At 35.3% G+C, this 22,498-nt stretch overlaps 1 protein-coding gene across 1 annotated transcript in view; it reads left to right on the top strand.

The window, feature by feature from the left end:
* Positions 1-13,787, top strand: part of HIBADH (3-hydroxyisobutyrate dehydrogenase) — a 93,303-nt gene extending 79,516 nt beyond the window's left edge. The window contains exons 7-8 of the mRNA XM_083378201.1: positions 10,460-10,616; positions 12,767-13,787. Coding sequence (XP_083234327.1) covers positions 10,460-10,616; positions 12,767-12,925 — 316 coding nt within the window. The 3' untranslated portion in view covers positions 12,926-13,787. The remainder of the gene's footprint in view (positions 1-10,459; positions 10,617-12,766) is intronic.
* The last annotated feature ends 8,711 nt before the right edge of the window (positions 13,788-22,498 follow it).

A 22,498-nucleotide genomic window follows, 5' to 3' on the forward strand; every position in this document is an offset into this window, starting at 1 on the left:
AGGAATTTGCTTTGCATCAGTGCTAATTGGTTTATCAATAACCTGTATCATTTACATTTTAAAATTGAGCTTCTGTAAGGTAGGAAAACGTATCTTTAACAAGCCGTAACAAAACCCATAAGGTAGTTTACTGCTGCTGTAATTGAGAATTGTAAAGCTGTATCATAGTCAGTTTTAAGTCATAGTTTGCTTAATAAAAAAAATCAGTCACCTATGACTTCAGTGTATTTAGCTGAAGTAGAAACTCACATTGTCAGCTATAAAAGAAAATGTTCAGCTAGCACAGAACACTAAAAGATCTGACAGTCTCATATGCAATCTTAATTGATGTTTGCAGCTACCGCGACGTTCAGGATCTTTCTTGGTTTTCATTTTGTAACTTGAGATGTATTTTCCCCTCCCCATTATTTATATTAATTCTTTAAATTCAGCAGTCCATTAAAATTCTGAATGGTCTGATTCATTCCAGTGTTAGGTGATGCACATACCCTGTAGGACCTATCTATATCACAGGGAATGTTTTCTGAAATCTAAATTCTGCCTTAGTTTTTTTCACATTGGACTTTACTTGTGTTGTAATTGTTGCAATGCCACAGTGATTGTGATTTTTCCCCCCACTGTATTTCTTTTTATTACACAAGAATTTAACTCATCTCTAATATATGTTTCCCAGTCCACAAAACCAAGTTATAGTTCTTCCCATATGTGTGCATTTTACATGCAGCCATCATTTTTCATTGTAAAATACCAAATACATACTCTCCTTAATGGTACTGTCAGCTGGGGAGAGACATCGATGAATTAAAGTGCAGAATTCAACAGTAGGCCTTGATGAGGAGGGAAAACTGTTGATCCATGTTGGAAAATTAGTTACTTTGATTTTGAACTCTTAGGAAAGTACTCTAGAACTTTGTGATAATTTTCTTCACTAGAAAAAATAGTGCAAAATAGTTTTATGTGCATTTATGCACATGAATGTCAGTAAGTTGAGCAGTTGCCTACTTTCTTCAAGTAGTTTAAAGCCCACTGAGAAATGAAGCCTTCTGCTATCAATTTCTTTTCAGTCTGACACGTTACTGAAGTGACAGAATTCTCCTCTAATAAAATTCATATAGCAGTTACAATTTATAGACCTTACACAAGATTGAAAAAAGTAAATTGTATTTGCAAGTATGGATTTCTCTGTAGTAAATTCTCTCTGGAATGAATAAATTATCATGATTTGACTATATTCATGTTCAGTTCTGTTTATGTTATTAGACTGTTTAATTAAAATAGTCTGTTGTTTTTAGAATCCTTTTCGTTTCTTCATCTTTTATTTTTTTATTTTAAAATTTGAAGAGTGTAATGTACTATTTTTGTTACTTAAATGCATAACAGCATATATACCTTTTATGAATATATAGGATCATATTTAATTTACAGTTTTAATACCTTCTGTTTATAAAAGAAGGGAGGGATACAGTTGTCAACATAAGATTTGTCAATACACATAATAAATTATGGCAGAATATAGCATAGTACATACTCAAAGCCTGTGCATGTTGAAAGTTTTTGCATGAATCCATGGCATGGTGAAATTACTGTCCAATGGCAGATTCTTAAGGTCTTATATGGGAATAAGAATAGGAGATGCTGGAAAGTGGGACTGGAAATGGAGCTAAGAGAGTATTCTTTTGAAAACTGAAAGTTATATCCTGCAGTGCCTGTTCACTAACAGAACAATATCTATTAAAAGATCAGGAGTCTTATGAATATGTCCATCATGCAACTTGCTTGGGACATCTTTCAGGGCAATAATTGCTTAAGAATGGGGAAAAATGACTACCATCAACAAGGTAAAAGTTTATGTAGTTCTGGAGCCAATAGTTATATTGAACCTGACATAATAAAACAATTTAAGAAAAGTTTGCTTCAGAATAATTTATTTCCTTCTTTCCTTTGGTATAATAAAGTACTTCATACATGAAAACTTATGATTAATGGAAAATATGGTCAATGAAGTTACCAAGATCTTAAAGTTATTAAGATCATAACAAACAGATGAATGGGTACAATTCTAGCCCATTGTTTATAAACATGAAATAGATTAATAATATATTAATTATTACCTCAACATCCGGTAGTTCCATTTCTTTAGTTGCATTGTATGCTATTTTCTTAAATCCACAGTTATAAGCAAGCTATAAAGTTTAAAGAACAATTTGATTTTCTTCCTGTAATGGTATTCCAAGAGCACCTTTTAATTCATTAACTGCAGTCTAGCAAAATCCTTATGCCTTGCAGATTAAACAGCAAGTAATTTCTGTACTGGTAGTCTTCAACCTATAATCACAGTTGGGACCAAACTTAAATCGCTAAGGAATACAGTCATAAAGCATACCTCATGGTCACATTGCATAAGAATGGCAATCCTGGCATTCTGGGTTGCTATCATAACTTCAGACATGGAGGTTGTTAACCGGAAAATGGAAGGAATCCCAGGTAAGGAACACAGGGGAACCAAGATGGGTGGTGGAGGACCAAGGAGATGCTGTGCAGCCTGGGTGCAAGTTGCAAATGTGTGGCATCAGCATGTGGATGCAAGGGAAAGAATACACAGCAGTTCAGGGTCTTTTTGGTGTGTCGTGGCCCTGGGACTGCAAGGAGCTCCTGAGCTGCAATGCAAAGCAGCAGGTGACCCAACAAGCCTCAGTGCTCCCAGCTAACTTGCTAGCCCAACTGAGGTGCACACCAGGAAGCATCAAAGCCCCAACACTTTCTCCAAATAATGCATAGCTTCTCATAATTACATGAGACCTTCTCTTGAGGCTTTGTAAGTTGCATCCAATTCAGTCAGGTGGCCTCAGAAAGACCCAGTGTGATCAATAGCTGCATCACGAACAGCCAGGCCAGGTATGCTTGGTCGCCAGTTAGAGCAAGAAGACAATGAAGTTCATCTAGGACTGAAGGAGCCACAGAGTGCAGGAGGCTAAAAGGGCATTGATGAGGATGGAGGGTGTTGAAGTGCTTCTGTGTTCATTAAGTGCAGATGGTTGCCAAACTCCCAGACTTTTATCATGGAGCCACTTTCAGGACCAGTTCATAAGTCTTTTTTTTCAGCACTTTGAATGGTCACTGAACAAATAATTGTAAAGAGAATTTCTGTATCTGATTTATGGTAAAGTTTGGTAAAGTAGCAACTAGTCCCCTCTAGCTCCATTAATCCAGAATAAGAAGTTACTTACAGGTACTTCTCGACTAACAACCATTCATTTAGTGACCATTCAAAGTTACAACAGCCCTTTAAAAAAGTGACTCATGGCCATTTTTCATACTAAACAACCATTGCAACATTTGGGGGCTCGGCTCGGCAACTGGCATGAATTCCTTGTAGTTTACTCTCCTGCAGCCATGTGATCATGTTTTACAATCATCCCAGCCAACTTCTGACAAGCCAAGTTAATGGGGAAAGCCCAATTTGCTCAATAACTGTATGATCCACTTAACAACTACAGTGATTTGCTTAACAACTGGCAAAAGGTCATCTAATGAGGCACAATTCGTTTAACAATTGCCTCACTTAGCAACAAAAATTATAGTCATAAGTTGTCTCCTTGTTACCATATTTTTCCTAGTACCAGCCAGATGTTCAGACTGGATTTGGCATTTTTGTGTATCGAGTCCTTACCAAGGACCTGGGATAGGCAGATGTGGATGTTTGAAGGTATTACAGATATCATCACAGGATGAAAGCAGTTCCTAGCAAGGCCGCCTTTTGCAATTGACTAATGGCGAATTTGTCAATGCCAATGGTGCTCAAGTGGTGCTCCAGTTGTTTTGGGATGGCACCCAAGGTTACTATTGGGTACTACCCTTGCTTGCCTTTGCCACAGTCTTTCTATTTGTTAGGTCTTTGTATTTTGTTATCTTCTCTAGTTCTTTCTCGTCTATTCTGCTGTCTCCAGGCACTGCCACGTCCACTATCCAGACTTTTTTGTCTTTCTTATCGACAGTTGTAAAGTCCGGGGTGTTATGTTGCAGGTGCTTGTCTGTTTGAAAGTCCCAGAGCAGTTTAACTTTATCATTTTCTATGACTTTCTCTACTTTATGATCCCAATTCTTGCTTACAGGCAAATGATATTTCTTGCAGATCTTCCAATGCATCATTGTTGCTACTTTGTCATGCCGCTGCTTGTAGTCAGTCTGTGCAATCTTCTTGCAGCAGCTTACCAGGTGGTCCACTGTTTTTTCAGTTTCTTTGCATAGTAGCACTTACTGTCTGTTGCTGTCTTCTCAATTTTGACTTTGTATGTATTTGTCCTTAAGGTTTGTTATTATTGTTGTTGTTATTATTATTGCACCAGGCAGAATAGACCAAAGGCCCCCCCAGCCAAGGCCTCTATTTATTCATCTGACAACACAGTTGGTTCATCTCGTTTTTCTGAAGGCAGTCAGTGTTGATAGGAAGGAGAAGTCCAGCCTGTGGCCGTTTTGAGGGGTACCACAGGGCTCCACGCACTCTCCCCACTCCTTTTGGGTGTCAGGCCCAAAACCAAGATTGATACATGGTAATTTTTCCAAGCTGAGTTCTTTATTATTTTCATACTTATAGACAAAAACTTGCATGACTTAGGATTGTATGATCTGCGTCTACAGTCTAAAGTAGGGAGGGGCTATCTTAACTGTCTTTCTCTCCCATGTAACATCCAGAATTAGTTACCTGTTACTCCTCTGAAATGTACCTCTCCCTCCTGGGAATCCACCTCTTTACTACCTTCTATCACATAGGCTGAGATCATCCATTACAAGAGTTTGAGGTATCAGTGCGTGGATAATACCCAATTACATTTCCAGTTTGGATGAACTAAGTGACCCTGTGGATATTCTTTTGTAGTGCTTGGAAACTGTGAGGTGTCTGGATAGGGAACAGGCTTCAACTGAATCTGGGTTAAGATAGAATGGCTGTGGTTGGGGGACTTTTCTGATCTGGAATTCCTCCCTTTGTTCTTGGATGGGGTTACACTGCCCCAAATAGACATAGTGCATAATCTGGAGATCGTCCTCAAGCAGTTGACAATCATGACTACGAGGGCCTTTGCTCAACTTTGTGTATATGCAAGCTGCAACCTTTCCTGGTTGAGAGCCATTCTCTCGATCATTCATCCTCTAGTCCTCTCATATTGGAGTGCGCTCTACGTGGGACTACACACTGGCCAGGCAGGAACTATATGTGAAATCCCCTCTCAAAACTAACTTAAACTTCAACTAATAATCCATGCTTGGTTAGGTTAACTTCTCTTTCTCCATCAGCGCTCTAGTTATCACTTCTGCCATTTCATCTCCTGGAGTTACTCAATAAACCAAGGAAGCCTGCAGAATTGGGTCCCAGTGGTCATTCTAGAGCAATTTTCCAATAAACCTTTTAAAGAGCTTCTCAGATATAATAGTATGTGTTTAAGCAGTCCAACTTCCTGTTTATAGTTAACCATGAATCTTTATTTCACATGGTTTCTTTTATAATTCCATGAATCTTCTGGGGTATCCCAATATATTTTCTGCAGCTCGCCTCTGGCAGAAATCAAGGCAAGTATAGGATATAGAGAGCTTGAATTGTGATTTGTCTTATTTTAATAAAAGTCTGTGTAACATAATTGAACACCTTTACAAGATCGTTGCCCATGATAAATTTACAGTACTTTCACTGATATTATAAATTTATTAGTATATATTAATCTTTTTTATGTATTTTTACTGCTGTTTTGTTTTTTACTGTTCCTGGATTGCACCTCATATGGAAGGCATTGTAAATAATATCTGTTTATCCATATATTATCTCTATCTATCTATCCATTTGGCTGAAGCCATTTCCACTTTGTCTTCCTTTACCACATCCATTCATCCATCCACCATTTTTCTACACTGTTTTATCTAAGTGAGTCTGGGGAGTTTATAATAACATTTTTGGTTCTTTATTTAATATCTCTTCTACCATTTTGAGATAGGACATGTCTAAAATAGAACTTTGAAAAAATGCAGAAAGTATAATTTCCCATCTTCCTCAAAAATATATAGAAAAGAAAATCTTAGACCTGATCTTTTATATGTAATATGTCCCTGTTCAGCTTTTACTATGGTTACATTCACTGTAGTTCTCCCTCCCCCCCCGAAATATATGAACTATGTCTGTTAATCATCAAAAGTTTGCTATGAAGTAACTAATATAAATATATTTGTACCCAGTCCAATTGAATTCTGTTGAATAATTTATTGAATAATACATATATACTCTAAATCACAATATTTAAATTCTTACATTATGCTAATAACCTATTATAAGATGGTTTAATTTGGACTAAGGTATTGCATGATTCCATGTAACTCTTCAAAATCATTTATGCCTTAGCAGAAGGTGTGAACTCAGCCAGTTGTTGTTTATTAAACCACCATGATTAAAAGAAGCCCTATCCTAACACAAATGTCCGAACCTGGTCACTTCTGGATTTATCTTTTTGACATTTTACGACTAAAACATGAAACATGAGGGAGGGAAAGGGGAGGGGAAAAATGTCCTATGAAGCGTTTAAAAGCTGAGTGTTGATTTTGTGTCCCAATTCCTACTGTCTCCTTCTCTTCAGACTCCCCCTCTTCACTCCAAAATATGAAACACCTTGGCAGTTGTAAAATGTATGTGTGCATGCTCATCCTTTTGCCATGTCCAATGGCAAGTTATTATGTGGATTGACAGACTGTCATTGTTTTGATAGCTTGAGCAGTATATCTCTTCAACAGCAATAGAGCTCTTATGCAGAAAGTATTCTATGTTCTGAACCAATTTACAGGGAAACGGCAATAACATTTTATCATGGTTGAGAGCCCCGTAGCTGCTTCCTATTAAGCTTGCCCTTTCAGATACCTGTCTTGGATTAATTTGTTGATTTCAAATGGAAACTCAGTCTTCTCCACTGAAGCATGACTTTTGAGGATAGACTCTTACTGAATGACAATTACGGTATATTCTATCTGCTTTCAGACCATTACCAGCTACAGGCACAGTGGAAGACAGAGGACTTCTGCAGTAACATATTTTTATACGTGTCTAATTCCAGCTGTCAGTTATCTATGCACCAGTAGATGAATCCTCAGAAAGATAAAATGCAAAACACCTCCAACTTGCTCCTTTTAATGATATACTTGCTACAAGAGATAAAAGCAACGGGGAGGGAGAAGAAGGTCTTGAATATCTTGAAGGAAACTGCATTGGGTGATTTTATTTTTGACCTTTTCTTCTAGAAACCATTATTAGAAATATACTTATATCTAGATCATCTTGTGATTTTCAAGTGTATATTAAATTAATAAAATGTATAAACATGTTTCTAGGATATTGTTTGGCTGAGGGATACAGATTTCTAATGAAGGTTTCACTGTGCTCTGGACTTTAGATCACAAGCAGAATATATGGGTACATTGCATGATTTCCCATATGGCTTAAGCGTGTTTAGTCCCTCCTCCCATCCAATTAACAAAATCTCATAAGGTTCCTATCCTGTGAAATCTCACATAAGATTTCAATCTTACACAAAATCTCAGAAAAATCAAATTTATCATGAGATCGGGTCATGTCATGGAACTTTATCCTTCTTTAAAAAGCAGTAAAAACAAGGAGTTTCACTAACATTAAGACAGACTATTAGATTTTTTTTCTTGATCTTAGATATCATGTTGCTAAGTCCTGCAATACGGTATAAGTGTCTTCGTTCTCTAAAGTCCTTCTACAAAAGAATTTGATTCTCAAGACATTATGATGCCCAAACATTTAAATTCTTAATTTGTAAACTTGAGTGAAAGCATCCTGATATCTCCAAGTGCTTGTTAATATTCAGGTCATGCTAAATTAACATTCCAATCCACTAATCTAACTATGGGTATCTAGATATTTCTAATTTTGTGAGGTCCTTGAACAGTGTTGATATGGAGTCATTAGGAGTCTGGTGGCATACGAGTTTAATAAATTATTATTAAGTGCAGAGCATTTTGGAGACAGGCAGTCAATAAATTAAAGAAATAAATGTAAACAGGAAGCCAGTTACAGGCATTGTGGTGTTATATACATTTAAGATAAGGCTCCTTTTGTGGGATGCATCCTTAACTTGGCATCTGTTTTGTGTTACTGGAGCCGAACATTTAAGACTGCATTTCACGTGCACTAGTCCCTTTCAATGTGCTCTTGAAAGGTATATCCATCAAGACTAGCATATGCTTCCTATTTATTTAGATAATCTTCACAAAGATTCCTCACAGAATTCTATTTATCAGAATGAAGAAGGGACAATCGGGGGGGGGGGATTTCCCCAAATCTAATGCTTCATTCATCTAGTGCATCTTACACAAGGAGGGTTTCCTGGAACATTTAGGACTTTTGACAAAGAAATTTTTATATTTGTCTTGCAATTTCTCAAAAATTTTCTACGCCCCCCAAAAAAGACTTTATTTTATTATCTGAATTTTTTTAATGATTTTTTTAATGGTGGTGAGTTTCAGCTTACTAAATAGAGAGAAGTAGTGTACTGTTGATATTTTCTGTTTGTCATCCTGAAATCTCCCTGGCTTTCCAATATGAAAAAGAGCAGTGGAAGAAATTATCTGAAAATGTTTTCTTTGGGGATTTAATTGAAGAATGACAAGCAAGGGAACCTCCATATTCTTTAGTTTATAAGGAACAATAATTTTCAAGCACACTCTTTGGCTATCTTACAATTTAAAAAGCATAAGAATACCATGTTCCACTCAATTCAGTGAAATTCTCTCTTTTGAAAGAAAGACCAGAAACAATTTTTTGTCAGAATGTTTTTCAGAACGGGTAGGAAAAACAACAGAAATTTTCTGCACAGTGTTTATTTTTTCTTTTGGATCATGACTTTTTTAATTTTATATTGATAATTGTTGTAAAGCAACCCCATCAATGAACAGTATCATTGAATATGAACAATAGCAGCAAGGTGTAATTAATATTTTCTTTTGGAGAGAATAATTGGAAATCAAGCCACAGGTAACACACATTTAAGGTAGAGAAATAAACTGTTAGAATAAGGGATAATATAATTTATTGTTCTAGTATTTCAGCTTTGCTTCTTCTTATATGGCATGCTATAAACATAGTCACTGAAAAATCCATCTTTTTAAAATGAAGAAAGTGTTATTTTCTTAGAATAATCTGGTGGAAGAAGTTTCATTGTAACTACTTCCATTCATTACTATATTGTATTAATGATGATATAAGTGTGAATGCATTGCTTTTTTGATGCTGAGCTTGTCGATCAGAAGGTCGGCAGTTTGGCGGATCGAATCCCGAGTGCCGTGTAGCAGAGTGAGCGCCTGTTACTCGTCCCAGCTTCTGCCAACCTAGCAGTTCGAAAGCACGTAAAAATGCAAGTAGAAAAATAGGGACCACTGCGGTGGGAAGGTAACAGCGTTCTGTGCGCCTTTGGCGTCTAGTCATGCCGGCCACATGACCACGGAGACGTCCTCGGACAAGCGCTGGCTCTTTGGCTTTGAAACGGAGATGAGCACCGGCCCCTAGAGTCGGAAACGACTAGCACGCATGTGCGGGGGAACCTTTACCTTTACCTTTACCTTACATTTAAAAGTAAGTGTCTTACTTACTTTCCTCTAGGTTTATCTGTTGGATTGCATCCTATAACATTTCCTTTCTATGATTATTTTTATATCCATTTTTAAAAATGCTTACATTTATGTTGTTGGTTATATTTCAGTTTTTTAAAAGTTCTTGCTTTTCACTATAAGGAGTATAATTCTTACAAAATTGCACTCAGTTAAGCTGATAGCCACCGTCATGCCATTGTTTAAAAAAAGGAAAAGCCTAATCTGCTGAAATATATATTTCACTATATTTTCAGTTTGTCTCAACTGCACTGAGGTTTGTGCCATCGTTTGGCGAGAGCAATAGAACAAATGATGTTTCTGCTTGGACAAGCTTTGTTTTATCAGAATTTGTAACCTTCTCAGCAGTTGACCCAGAACTGTAATGCATGTCTCTGAATAGATAGGGAACATGTATCACAGTAGACTTATTTCTTGAACATCTGAATATAATAACTGTTTAATAAAAAGAAAGCTTACCGTAGGAGAATCTCCCTTTGTCTTACTATAGTAGCTTATGCTTCTGATAATACCTTTTGAATCATATTTCCTTATATAAAAGGGAGCTATTAATTCTGAAGAATCTTTATTTTGTGTCTAGCAATTCATCTAATAATTAGCATGCATGACCAGTATTGAGGATTGATGACCTTTAATTTAAAGAAGAGTCTTCCTCTCAATATCATCCCTCTAGATCATTTTTCAAGTCTCCCAATGAATGTAGAGAAATGACAACATGGTGTCAACGTATAAAAAGAAGTCATCCATGACATGTGCATTTTGACATGAACACTTCTCTTCTTTTGACCTTTGACAGGTTAGGGCTTGACCCAAAGCTTCTGGCCAAAATCTTAAATATGAGTTCAGGCCGTTGTTGGTCAAGTGATACATACAACCCTGTGCCAGGAGTAATGGAAGGGGTACCATCTAATAATAATTATCAAGGAGGCTTTGGAACAACACTTATGGCAAAGGTATGTATCTATATGTATATAAAAATAACATATATTGGTGTAATAAATTGAGTTACTTTGTTTCAAACAAATGTTTCTTTTGAGTATTTCCTTCTGAACTTCAAGGTAGTATGTAGAAATTTCTCCACTTATGGTGACATACCTAAGATGAATTAATGTCTATTTCTTTTTATTTTGTGGCCCGTTGTTATTCTGCTTAGTGTATCACACATAAACAAAACATAGTTTTAGTGCAATTTACTCTCATTATACAATATTGAAAAATTAGCTTTAAAAAATGTACGATCATGATAACGGATCTTTATTTTAGATTTTTTTTTTCAGGGAACATGTCTTCTTCCTCTTTTACATTTGTTTGTGATAAACAAAACTTTTATATTGCCAGGCCTTTTTATATAATTGGATGATTTCACTCTGAATGTTTAATAGATTTTGCTATTTTTCTTTGATCTACATTGAATGTGTGTATTTATATGTGTATATTTTTATTTCACATTCTTGGGAAGTTTCTTGGGAATTTTCTCTAAATGGCAAAGCAAGAAATGTTAATTAATTTAAAAAATATGAAAAGAAAACTTAGTAATATTAGAATCTGGGGTCCACATTGTAGCATTTTAGAATGCCAGTAAACCCACAGACACTTTCCTTTTTGGTCACTATTACTGTTCTTCCCATCTAAGTTTTTACTTTTTAAAATGTGTTTTGATTATATAAAATTGGAAGATAGCATGCTGCTAAATGCCAAATTCCAAAATGGACCCATGAGCTTGAGGGATATTTGCAGCTAATGCTTTGTTTGTCTGCCTCTAAAAGGATCCACATAAGCAGAAGTAGCAGGGATAATCTTACGACATTTCTAGTAGGGAATAACAAAATATTTTGTTAAATTGGGTGTTTGTATTAGGGGACACAAAGCAGCAGCCATTGTATAATAGTGTCCACAACAGATTATCTAAGATCCATATGTACCTACCATGCCCAAAAGAGTGAGAATCTACGCTAAAACTCTTAGTTAAGAAAAATTAGATGATTCACATACCAATATATGTGTTTCTTTCTGTATAGTTTCTTAAATCACCTCAGCTTTTCAGTTTTTAGCAATTTTTAGAAATGTCACCTTAAAGCAATTATGGGAATGTTTTTGCTACCCAATTTTTGAATGCATTCAACATGAGAACATTTACCCTGTTTCAATATTGAACGTCTTAACTTAAATTCCATAGGATCTAACTGGGAAAAATTGTCGAGTTAGTCTTCTGCAAGTATTCTGCTGGTTTTCTACCAAGACAATAATTAGATAAAAGAGGATTGGATTCAGGGCAGGAATGTAGCCTGAATAAGCATATCAGACAAAGATAAGGAGAGACAGGGAGACCTGAAGATTCTGTTATTGTTGCTTTACAATAAAAGTAGTACTGGCTTACATGACATTGGATTCCTAGTCTAATTTACCTTGAAGCTGACAGTCACATTGCTTTCCTTCAGAGATTAGTCCCTTATTCCAGCTTTCTTCAGAAATGATTGTGCTATGGTTAAAACTAGCAGATTCAAGTTTTCATTGCCTTATGGAAGGCTAGACTTCTCATATCCCTCCTCATATCCCTATTCTAAGCTGGGGTTGCTACAGAGACGGGACACCTCTATTAACATTTAAGCAAAGGGACATGGAGTATATCCACTCTATCTGACATAATGGGATGGGCCAATATTCTGAAGGTAAGGTATAATGCCATGTAGAGTTCTAAAAGTAATAAGCAGCACCTTGAATTCCATGCAGAAAGCAACTGCGGGCCAGTGCAACTTACATGACAATATTTTGTACCACTGCATTCTGGACCAGTTGCACATCTGGTGGTCTTCAGAAGGATCCCCACATAGAATTCATTGCAGTGGCAGTAATCCAACTATTCTGATATTTTATTTCATTGCATCTAATGCATGGCCATGAGCAAGTTTCCCAATTTTCAGTAAGAATTTTTCTAGCTCTACCTGCATGTTGAAAATTAAGTCTTTTCATACACAAACCTTTTAAATCATTTCCTAAGGAATAATGGATCTTGATATTACTGTCATATTCAGTAATAGGTATCACTCTGTAACAAATATACTTTTTTCCTTCTCTCACTCAAAATATTATCCTTATTTTTTAGGATCTTGGCTTGGCCCAGATTTCTGCCACCAACACCAAGTCTCCAGTCCCACTTGGATCCATAGCCCATCAGATTTACAGGATCATGTGTGCCAAGGGCTATGCCCAAAAAGACTTCTCATCTGTACTCCAGTTTTTACGTGAAGAAGAAAGCTTGTGAAACCTTATGACTTTTAACTAGAGACATTCTTTAAAAAAACATGTATTTAGAACCTCTTTCAGATTAATCAATAAATACATGAGTTTAATCAAAGATCATGAATCATGATCTCACCCACTTCTGTATTCTAAAGTCACAGCTAACTCCAAGATTTCCTATCATTTCAAATACTCTGGAAATTTTTTTTAATAATTTATATATAACTTACTTTATAAAAAATGCAGTAATAGGATTTAAAGAAAACCCAATATATTTGTATTTACATACATACTTTGAAACAATCCTTTTCCAAACTTGTATCTCCAGATGGGATGGGGTTTTAGTTGCATTGCAAAATGGACAGGGGCTACTAGATTGGGGGAAAAAATTGAGAACTGTACAAGTATAACAGATTAAAGAGACTGATCCTGAACTTCCTAAGTAATATTTCAATTTGATTTAAAAAACAAAATGATAATAAAGAATTAATGATAAACAGTATATTAATTAATGGTTGCAATTTATTTGAAATAGGTGCTTATTGGTTTAGAAAGTCATAACAAAAATAACTGCTGCATGTTTAACATTTTTTCTTCACTGGCTTAATTTTATACATTTTTAATTTTCACCTCTTTTCAAAAGATTCATGCCTACTTTCTTTACTGACATGCGGATATCTTGGTATTGTTATAAATCTAAATAAATACTTTGGAAACTAAAATAATGATCACAAGAAAAGATATATGGTTTACTGTGAGGGGGCATTTTCTTGCTTTTATTATGATCAGATTGTATGCATACTCATACCAATAAAAATGCATTTGAAAAATACATAGAGAATTAAAGAACTGTCTTGTATAAACAAGAGGACATAGTCTGTAGATTGGTGTGTTGATTAAAATTTCTATTCTTGTTAAAAAATACAGTCTACAGCTATTAAAATGGATAACCACAATACAGAATATATTTAAGACTATTAATCACCTGGTATCATAAACAGACCGTGCAACCATTCTTCTTTATTTTTACAGAAATTCTTGAAACTCTGCATGAAGAGAAACAATAAACATTAATCAGAATTGCCTGATCACCATAGCTTTTAACAGGGCAGTTGATCAACCTACAAATTATGGACTCTCCTATAAAAAGTGTAATGAATTATCGACAGAATTGGATCACTTTGGAACATGTTCATCTTTTTTTGTTACTGTCACCATGATCTATTCAGTCCTAGAACTGTGGAAATAGAAAATTTATATAATCCTTTTTATAAGTAGCTATAATTATATAACTGATTTCAGATTTCACACTATGGCAGCAGAAAAATTGCTGAGTCAAAAAGACAAGTAAGTTCTCTGCTGATTATGTAGAGCTGACAGATGATAGGAAAGATGTGATAACAACAGCATATAAACACATGGAAAATTCTGGAAAGTAAGCAAGCAAAGTGTTAAGTCGTGGGTGCCACGTGTAATGACCAGGAGACAACAGAGTTTACATCTTTATTGGTTACAATATGGAACTGAGGAACTTCCCTCCTGTTGCCCTCTTATAGATTTCCCGCATCCCTGCAGTCAGCCAACCCGCTGGCTCTATTCTCCCGCCAGACAGGTGACACCCAACCCTATATTTCATGCCGGACAGGTTGACCAATCAGGTCTCCTGACCAATGCCACCTGGTGTTAAGGTGGCATATACAACACAAAGTGTTCCAACTAAGAATGCTGGAAATGTGAAATGGGTGAAGCTTCCTCTTTCATTTCGATAGACAAGGCTATTAGGGGAGGAAGATCAGCTTGTTAATTAAAGGTACATAGGACATAAGGGTAGAAGACTTCTTTTAATTTAATTTAATAATTTAATTTGTATATCGCGTGGAGTGGTTTTCTTATTCTGTTGGGAGGACTGGATTTTGTTTCCCAAAGCGCTATATGGGTTTTTTCTGCTTTTCTCTTTTATTTTGTTTTACGATTAGCTATTCTACACAGCTATGAATGTCAAGTAAATTTAAGTGCTTTATTTTCTACAGATCCCATAGTAGATTAAGAGTCTGTCTTCTTACAGTCAACATTTTCCAACTCTTCAGGAGTTTTAAAAAATTTCCAAAGTCATTTTGGTGGAGTAGGGACTGAAAAAATAAGCAAGGAAAATTCTCATCGAACAAAATTTAATCCTGATATAGTATTAAAGGTAAAGGTAAAGGTTCCCCCGCACATGCATGCTAGTTGTTTCCGACTCTAGGGGCCGGTGCTCATCTCCGTTTCAAAGCCGAAGAGCCAGCGCTTGTCCGAGGACTTCTCCGGGGTCATGTGGCCGGCATGACTAGACGCCAAAGGCGGACGGAACGCTGTTACCTTCCCACTGCAGTGGTCCCTATTTTTCTACTTGCATTTTTATGTGCTTTCGAACTGCTAGGTTGGCAGAAGCTGGGACGAGTAACAGGCCTTCACTCTGCTACACAGCACTCGGGATTCGACCCGCCAAACTGCCGACCTTCCAATCAACAAGCTCAGCGTCCTAACCCACTGAGCCACCGCGTCCCTTGATATAGTATTACTGTTTCATTAAAAGGAATGGCTATGAAGCCTTGTTGGGATAATTGCAGTTGATTACATAATTACATAGGATAGAGTTTGCTGCTAAACAGTTGAACAAAAAAAAGTGCAGTCTTATACATGTCCACTCATAAGTAAATTGAGAGGTTTATTCCCATAAATTCTTTCTGTTCTGTTTCCATCCCAGGTCAATACATACACAATTGCACGATTTAGTAACTGAAACATAAGTTTTGTGGCAATAGGTATACTCAGGGCTTTTTTTCTCATAGAACACTCAGAACGGAGTTCCAGCACCTTTTTTGGATGGAACCTTGTAGCGTAGGCAAGGTGGGTTGTATGACATTGTGAGTTCCGGCACCTTTTTCTTTTACAAAAAAAGCACTGGGTATACTGAAAGAACAAAAACTGAAAATACCCCAATACTAGTCTTGATATGTGAACACTCAGAAAATAGATCAATTCTATAAAAGACTTATCACACGTGTGTCTGTCCCTGTGTCTGCATTTTACAATTTATCATAAATTGTTTCATAACAGAAGCACACGATTTATTAAATACATAAAAAGATACTGAAGGTTTCAAATCTCAGTCCTTGTTTCTGAATTTTTTTTTAACCATGAAATTTATTTTTTGATACCTGGAATAAAAGCTATGCTTTGAATACTGAATTTCATAAATGGAGTTAAAGAAAAAAGACTTTTATTTTCTCTTCATCTTATCCTTGTTAAACATGTAACACAGAGTTAATTAAGTTAACATCTGCTTGTTGAGTTTCGAGTTCCTAGAAAAAGCCAGGCTTGTGTAAATAACTATATATATTCTGCTAGTAACCAGAAAATGTCCCCAATCTTACAGAAAATAAAGCTGAGCTTATCAGTTGCTGAATGACAGCAATCATTCCACTGGAGATGAGAAAAATTACATTATCTGAGAATGGAATATGTCTCTGCAAATATTCTTCCCCTTTTTCAATGCGAACATATGGGAAACACATAAGGATTTGGGGTTCACGTCTGAAGCTTTCAACTCCAGCCATTAAGATCAAGGAGATTCCATTCAAATTCATACACAGGAAGGCTTACTTTCGCCCAGTCACTCTCTTGGCCTATCTTGTCTCACTTGGTTTTTAAGCACCTGAAAAAAAGAGGCAGATTATAAAAGAAGATAGGGATTGTGTGGTCTGTATCCTACAGGAGGATTAAGAGCACAGGTTAATAAATTCAAATCTACATGTGAATTATATTTAGATTTCAGGTGGAGAAGAGATATAATTTGGAACAAATGAATCTGATACCAAGAGATACCAAGTATATTATTTGAATGGTGTTAAATATCGGATCCAGCGTTCACTGTGGTTTTGCTCTTACTTGAGAATTTCTCATAAGGCATCCGAAACTAACAGCTTCAGCACTTCAAACTATTTAAGATATTGATAGATAATCCACTTTTTATTTTGAGTAAATAGCGTTCACAAGGAAGCTATACAATCTTTAAATCACAGTAACTGAAGAAAATCAGGAAAGAAATAAAAAGCAATTCCAAAATACTGTGGTATATAATCAAATAAATTACAAATTATCATCAATTATTATCAATTAAACTTTTGCATAGAAATCATTAAGTTGCTTAAGTTCATGTTAAATCAATCCCTCAAAAGGGAAAGCAAGCATAGAAAAGATACTATCCCGTGCCTTGGCTACCTCTGTAAACAGTGGGAATTTTAGGCAGTCTGCATAAATATATCTAATACAAACAGAAACTATTTATAAAAGATCATGAAATAATAAGGAAGGTATCGAATGCCAAGGATAAGCACAGGAAAAGAAACGAGCCCAGAGTTCCTCTTGCCTGCTTTGTTTTTACAATGAGAATACAAAGATGTTTGCTCAGTAGATAGATAATAGTTTAGATTGAAAGATTTGATTGTTAATAAGATGAAATATACTGAGATTCAGGAGTCTAATTCACCTGACTGGTTTCATTATCTTCAAATAAACAGCATAGTACTAAAAGTACAAAATTTGAAAATCTTATAATGTAACTTGGAACATATGCTGGGTCTTATTTACAAATTATTGATGATGTATGATTTGGAAACCAAAAAGTCAAATATTGTATGATTGCATGGATGAAGAATTTAGAGGCAATAATAGATATGCAACAACTGGAATTTCAGTTGAAGAATAGTCCAAATGTCATATTTAAAATAAATTAGTATAGGATCTCTTGTTATTATATTAGTTTAGTCCTTATTGCTAAAATGAATAATTTATTCTCTAAATATATAATTAGACATGTAATTAACAGGTTGGATCATTTTTTCACACTTGGAAGCAATATTGTTATGGGAAATGATTCGTGCCAGGATGAATAAATTTCAGGTTCCATTTCAACTTGTATTATTTTTATTAAACTTTTATTAAACATCAAAGTACTGGCTTGGTATATAGTAACTGTTGCATTAATACTACATATCTCTTATTGGAAAGAATGCTTTATGCACTGTATGGAAGAATGAATAACCAAGCTGTCAAAATATATTTTGCTGCTCAGAATAACTTCATATCTAAAAGTAAACATTCCCAGATTCTAATTCAATATGCACAAAATATATGTTTTTCTGTGCATGCAGTCTATATTTTAAATTTATGTACTTTCTGAGCTAGAACAGATTTTTAATAACATGGATTCAGTTTATTGCAATTCATAATTTCATTCTGTCAGTTATACTGTGCTGACCATGATTTCTGATATTGAAACTCTACAGCTTTAATAGATTTTCATTTGTTTGGCATAATCGGTTATTTGTAGACAACCCATGATATACAGGTAGTCCTCAACTTACGATCATAATTGAACCCAGAATTTCTGTTGCTAAGTGACTTTTGCCCCATTGTAAGATCTTTCTTGCCACATTTGTTAAGTGTATCACTGCAGTTGTTCAGTTAGTAACATGATTATTTATGGCTTCCCCATTGACTGCTTGTCAGAAGATTGCAAAAGGGGATCACGGTGCCCCAGGACACTGCAGCTGTCATAAATATGAGCCAGTTGTCCATCATCTTGAGTTTTGATCAAGGGGACCATGGGGATGCTGTAATGGTTGTAAATGTGAAAAATGGTCATGAGTCACTTTTTTCACTGCTGTTGTAACTTCAAACAGTCACCAAATGAATGGTTATAAGTCAAGGACTACCTATATTGTAAAATTATATCTTCTGGAACATTCATAAATAAGATCACAAATCTCATCCTGCTTATCTGGGAGTGATCTCTTTAAAAACAGTATGTAAGATTTAAAGCATATATAAAAGTATACTAAAAATTCACCCTTATATGAGACTACATCTCTTCAATTTTTTTAGTTTTTGCTCTACTGAAAAAAACAAAAAGAACCTAGTGATCCCTATTATTATTTTTTTCTTTACTGCAAGAGAACACTTGGGCTATTCTATGAATCAAATCAATAAACAAAAAAGTCTAGGACTGCAATCTGAGATACCAAATCATTGGCCAATATGTCCAGATTTTACAGAAGCCCCTTGAGGCCCTAGTTTTGGCAGCACAGTGTGATTTTTGTAGTTTTATTGCCAGGACCCTGGTGCTTGTTTAAATTCTGCTTTTATGACCTAATGTAGCTCTCCAGATTTCCACTTGGACTGACATTTGTGCATCCGAGTATTTTGCATATTACACAACTAAGCAGACAAGGGGGCATTTAATGTGTTGTCCTGACAAGCAGGAAAATGCCTGATACTCAATCTGCCGTGAGCCAAAAGAATGGAAAGGTAATTGAGGACTTCTTAAGAAATTATCTCTGGCCCTTCAAAAGAAAATAAAAAGATACATGGGAGAGCTTGTTGGATATGAGAAAGAGCAAGTTTTCCTCTCTTTTTTTTTCCAATAGAGATGTCATTTGTGAATAGATTGATGTATCATCAAGCAAAATATACTTCCCACAATGAATGCATGATAATTATGTTTGCACATGATTCAGCAGTTTTTTGATGTTACTACTTTTCTGAATCTTTTCACAATTATGAAAAACCAGAATTATGCTTCTTCACATACACTGCAATGCAGTTTAGTGTGGGGGGAGAATCTACAATATTTGCAGGACTTGGCATTGTTTTATTTTTATTCTTTAATCATACCTGGAAAATCTAGATACCACATTGAACACGTCAGTGTAAAATATGCACATGTACACATAAATGTATAGACATACGGTTTTGCTATATTTCATGCTAGCTGTCATAGTAAGCATTACTGGACGTGCAAATTTGAATTTGGTAGCTTAAAAGAATCATATATAGTATTCATAGAATCCATAGCGGTTGTAAGTGCCTTGAGCAACAATGTTCAGATTGTTACAGTGTTAGTGCTTGTTTTCATTTCAAACCAATTTCATATATGTTTCAATCAGGAAGGAGATTATATTTGAGTTGGTATGAATTTGAGTTGAAATGAACTTCAACCTCAAGGTGAAATGAAATTGTTGAAATGACCTTCCCAAACTCAGCAGTGGAAAATATTTGAACATCACAGAATTATATAATAATTTGCTTTATGATAATCTGGCTATTTGCCCATTTAGCCAGCCCAATATTGTCTAGTGTGAATCATAATTACTTTACAGTTACTTGCCTTTAATCAATTAAACTGAGTTCCTGTCATCTCAGGACATCATACAACTCAGATTCTGATACAGTTTCTTGAAAGAGAAAGGAGCAGAAAAATATATCACAAAACAAAGGGCACTCCAGATTCCAGCCACATTATTACATAGAGATAAAGATCTTGGAGCAAGTAAGTACATATGAAGGAAGCTTTTAGATTCTAAAATAATCTAAAAGATTCTTAAATACAAGATGAGAGATGAGTTTTTATAAAATAAATATGCATAAAGCCAAATCTCTTTGGGCCATTAAACGTTAAATTTTTATTTACCAATCTGATCTGGAGATGAGAGATAACTTAGTTTAGGCCAATTTTTAAACAATTCTAACTCTGATTAGCAGAGGTTTCTAGCACATCATTTGGATTGCACACTGCAGTCTTTACTTTAAAAATTACACTCATAATTGTATGCAAAAAAACTGCATACAAATATGGTACGAAAAAGATTTAATATATTGGTCATTTCGCTCCTGAAAAGAAGTAATAAATGCTTTTGATCTTTCTTTGAAGCAGCAGTACAAGGTTAAACTGCCCTTTCAGAAACAACCAGATGCCCATAAAAACGGATTCTTTTCTTTGATAGGAAGTTGCCAAGGCCTGTCCAGCTGTGCTGGTTTGTAAACAGATTAGTATTAAACACTCAGTAGCCCTGATTTACTTTGTTTAAAGCAGTATGTTTTAGCCTATTGGCCAGCCACAACGAGCAGTGCAATGTCCTGCAGATTTCCGTCAGCTAAAAAGGGCTATTAGGTAATTATACTCAAAGTTAAATAGACATATTTAGGACTGGAGTTGTTTACTTTCCATTTTACTCACATGTTCCAGTGTTTTAAAAGAAAGCCTGATAGAATATTTATATATGGGATTTTTGATGTCCAGGCATTTTGTCCGTGTGTTGGAATTTGGAAATAGAAGCTAACATGTTTTTTTAGCACAGTGACATGCACTTTTGATGCAAAGAATTTCAGCTGTGGGAAACTATAGCTTTCAGCTAGCTAAGGCTACACAAAGTTTCATCACCTCATATTGGTCAGTGACTTTAATAAAGAACCAAGCTGAACAATTTCTTTATCTTTATCTTTCTTTATCTTTGGCATGTAATCTGAACACTGAAAACAGAAGCAAAAGAAATACACCTACCACGGTACCCCCAATTTTACTCTGTCAACTTTTTTTTAAAAAAGCTATTTTTAAAAAGGACTTTTAAAAATACCATGATGTATAGCACAATAGGATACTTTATTTACAATGCATCATTAAAGTAGTTTTACTCTTTCTTCTGTTCACCGCTTGAGAATTTAAATGAGTGTGCTGGTATAGTTAAATATATTTTGTCAATCATTGATTTGATTTGACTTTTCAAGAAAGAAAAAAACAACGGGCCCACAAAACTGGAAACATTTAAAAAATAAATTCATGTTCTGTTTCTAATAGTTATATTTCATTATTCCCACCAAGATCTATATGCCCTGCCCATGAACAAGAAATTACTTGTATATGATATCATTGCCAGTTTGATCTAGTGATTAAGGCACCAGACTAAAAACCAGGACACTGTCAGTTCTAGTCCCACCTTAGGCATGAAAAGTCAATTGGATAACTTTGGGTGGATTGCTATCTTTCAGGTCAACTCACCTCACAGTGTTGTTGTTGTTGTTGAAAATAGGAGGAGGAAAGTGTATTAAGTATGTTCACTGCCTTGAATTATCTATCAAACTAATAAAAGTCAGGATAAAAATAAGTAAGTAAATATTTCCCTGTGTCAGAAAACCATGTCCCAGTTTAGGTTCTCCAACACTGTGTTCTAGGGAACAGTCAAAGGCTTATATTATTTTAACTATATTTAACTGCATTCATTTTCATTTACAAAAACTCACAAAATCTTCACAGTGGTGCAACATTTAAAGGCATTTTTTTGCTGAATATGGTTTGAAATAAAACTTGGACTTCATTTTGCTTGGTTCTTATCTGTCTCCAAATCTCTACATGTGAATGCTTTTGTATCCCATAATGGGCTGAGAATGAATGTCTTTTAAAAAAAAAGGAGAATGGAGAAGTGACCAGAATGTGAATACTGTGTATTGAGAATTTCCATAAAACATTGAGAAGATTATGGGACAGCAGCCCTTTTGAAAGATCTGTTATATTTTAACACCTGTCTTACATTTTCTGGAACAGAAACCACTGACGATTGATTGATCAGTGATTGATTCATACCTGTCTAGTTCAGTGTTTCTCAACCTCAGCAACTTTAAGATATGTAGAATTCAACTCCAGTTGGCTGAGAAATACCGGGAATTGAAATTCATATATCTTAAAGTTGTTGAGGCCAAGAAACACTGGTTTACAGTGGTT

The sequence above is a fragment of the Vipera ursinii genome, assembly GCF_947247035.1.
Source record: "Vipera ursinii genome assembly, chromosome: Z".
Taxonomy (NCBI): domain Eukaryota; kingdom Metazoa; phylum Chordata; class Lepidosauria; order Squamata; family Viperidae; genus Vipera; species Vipera ursinii.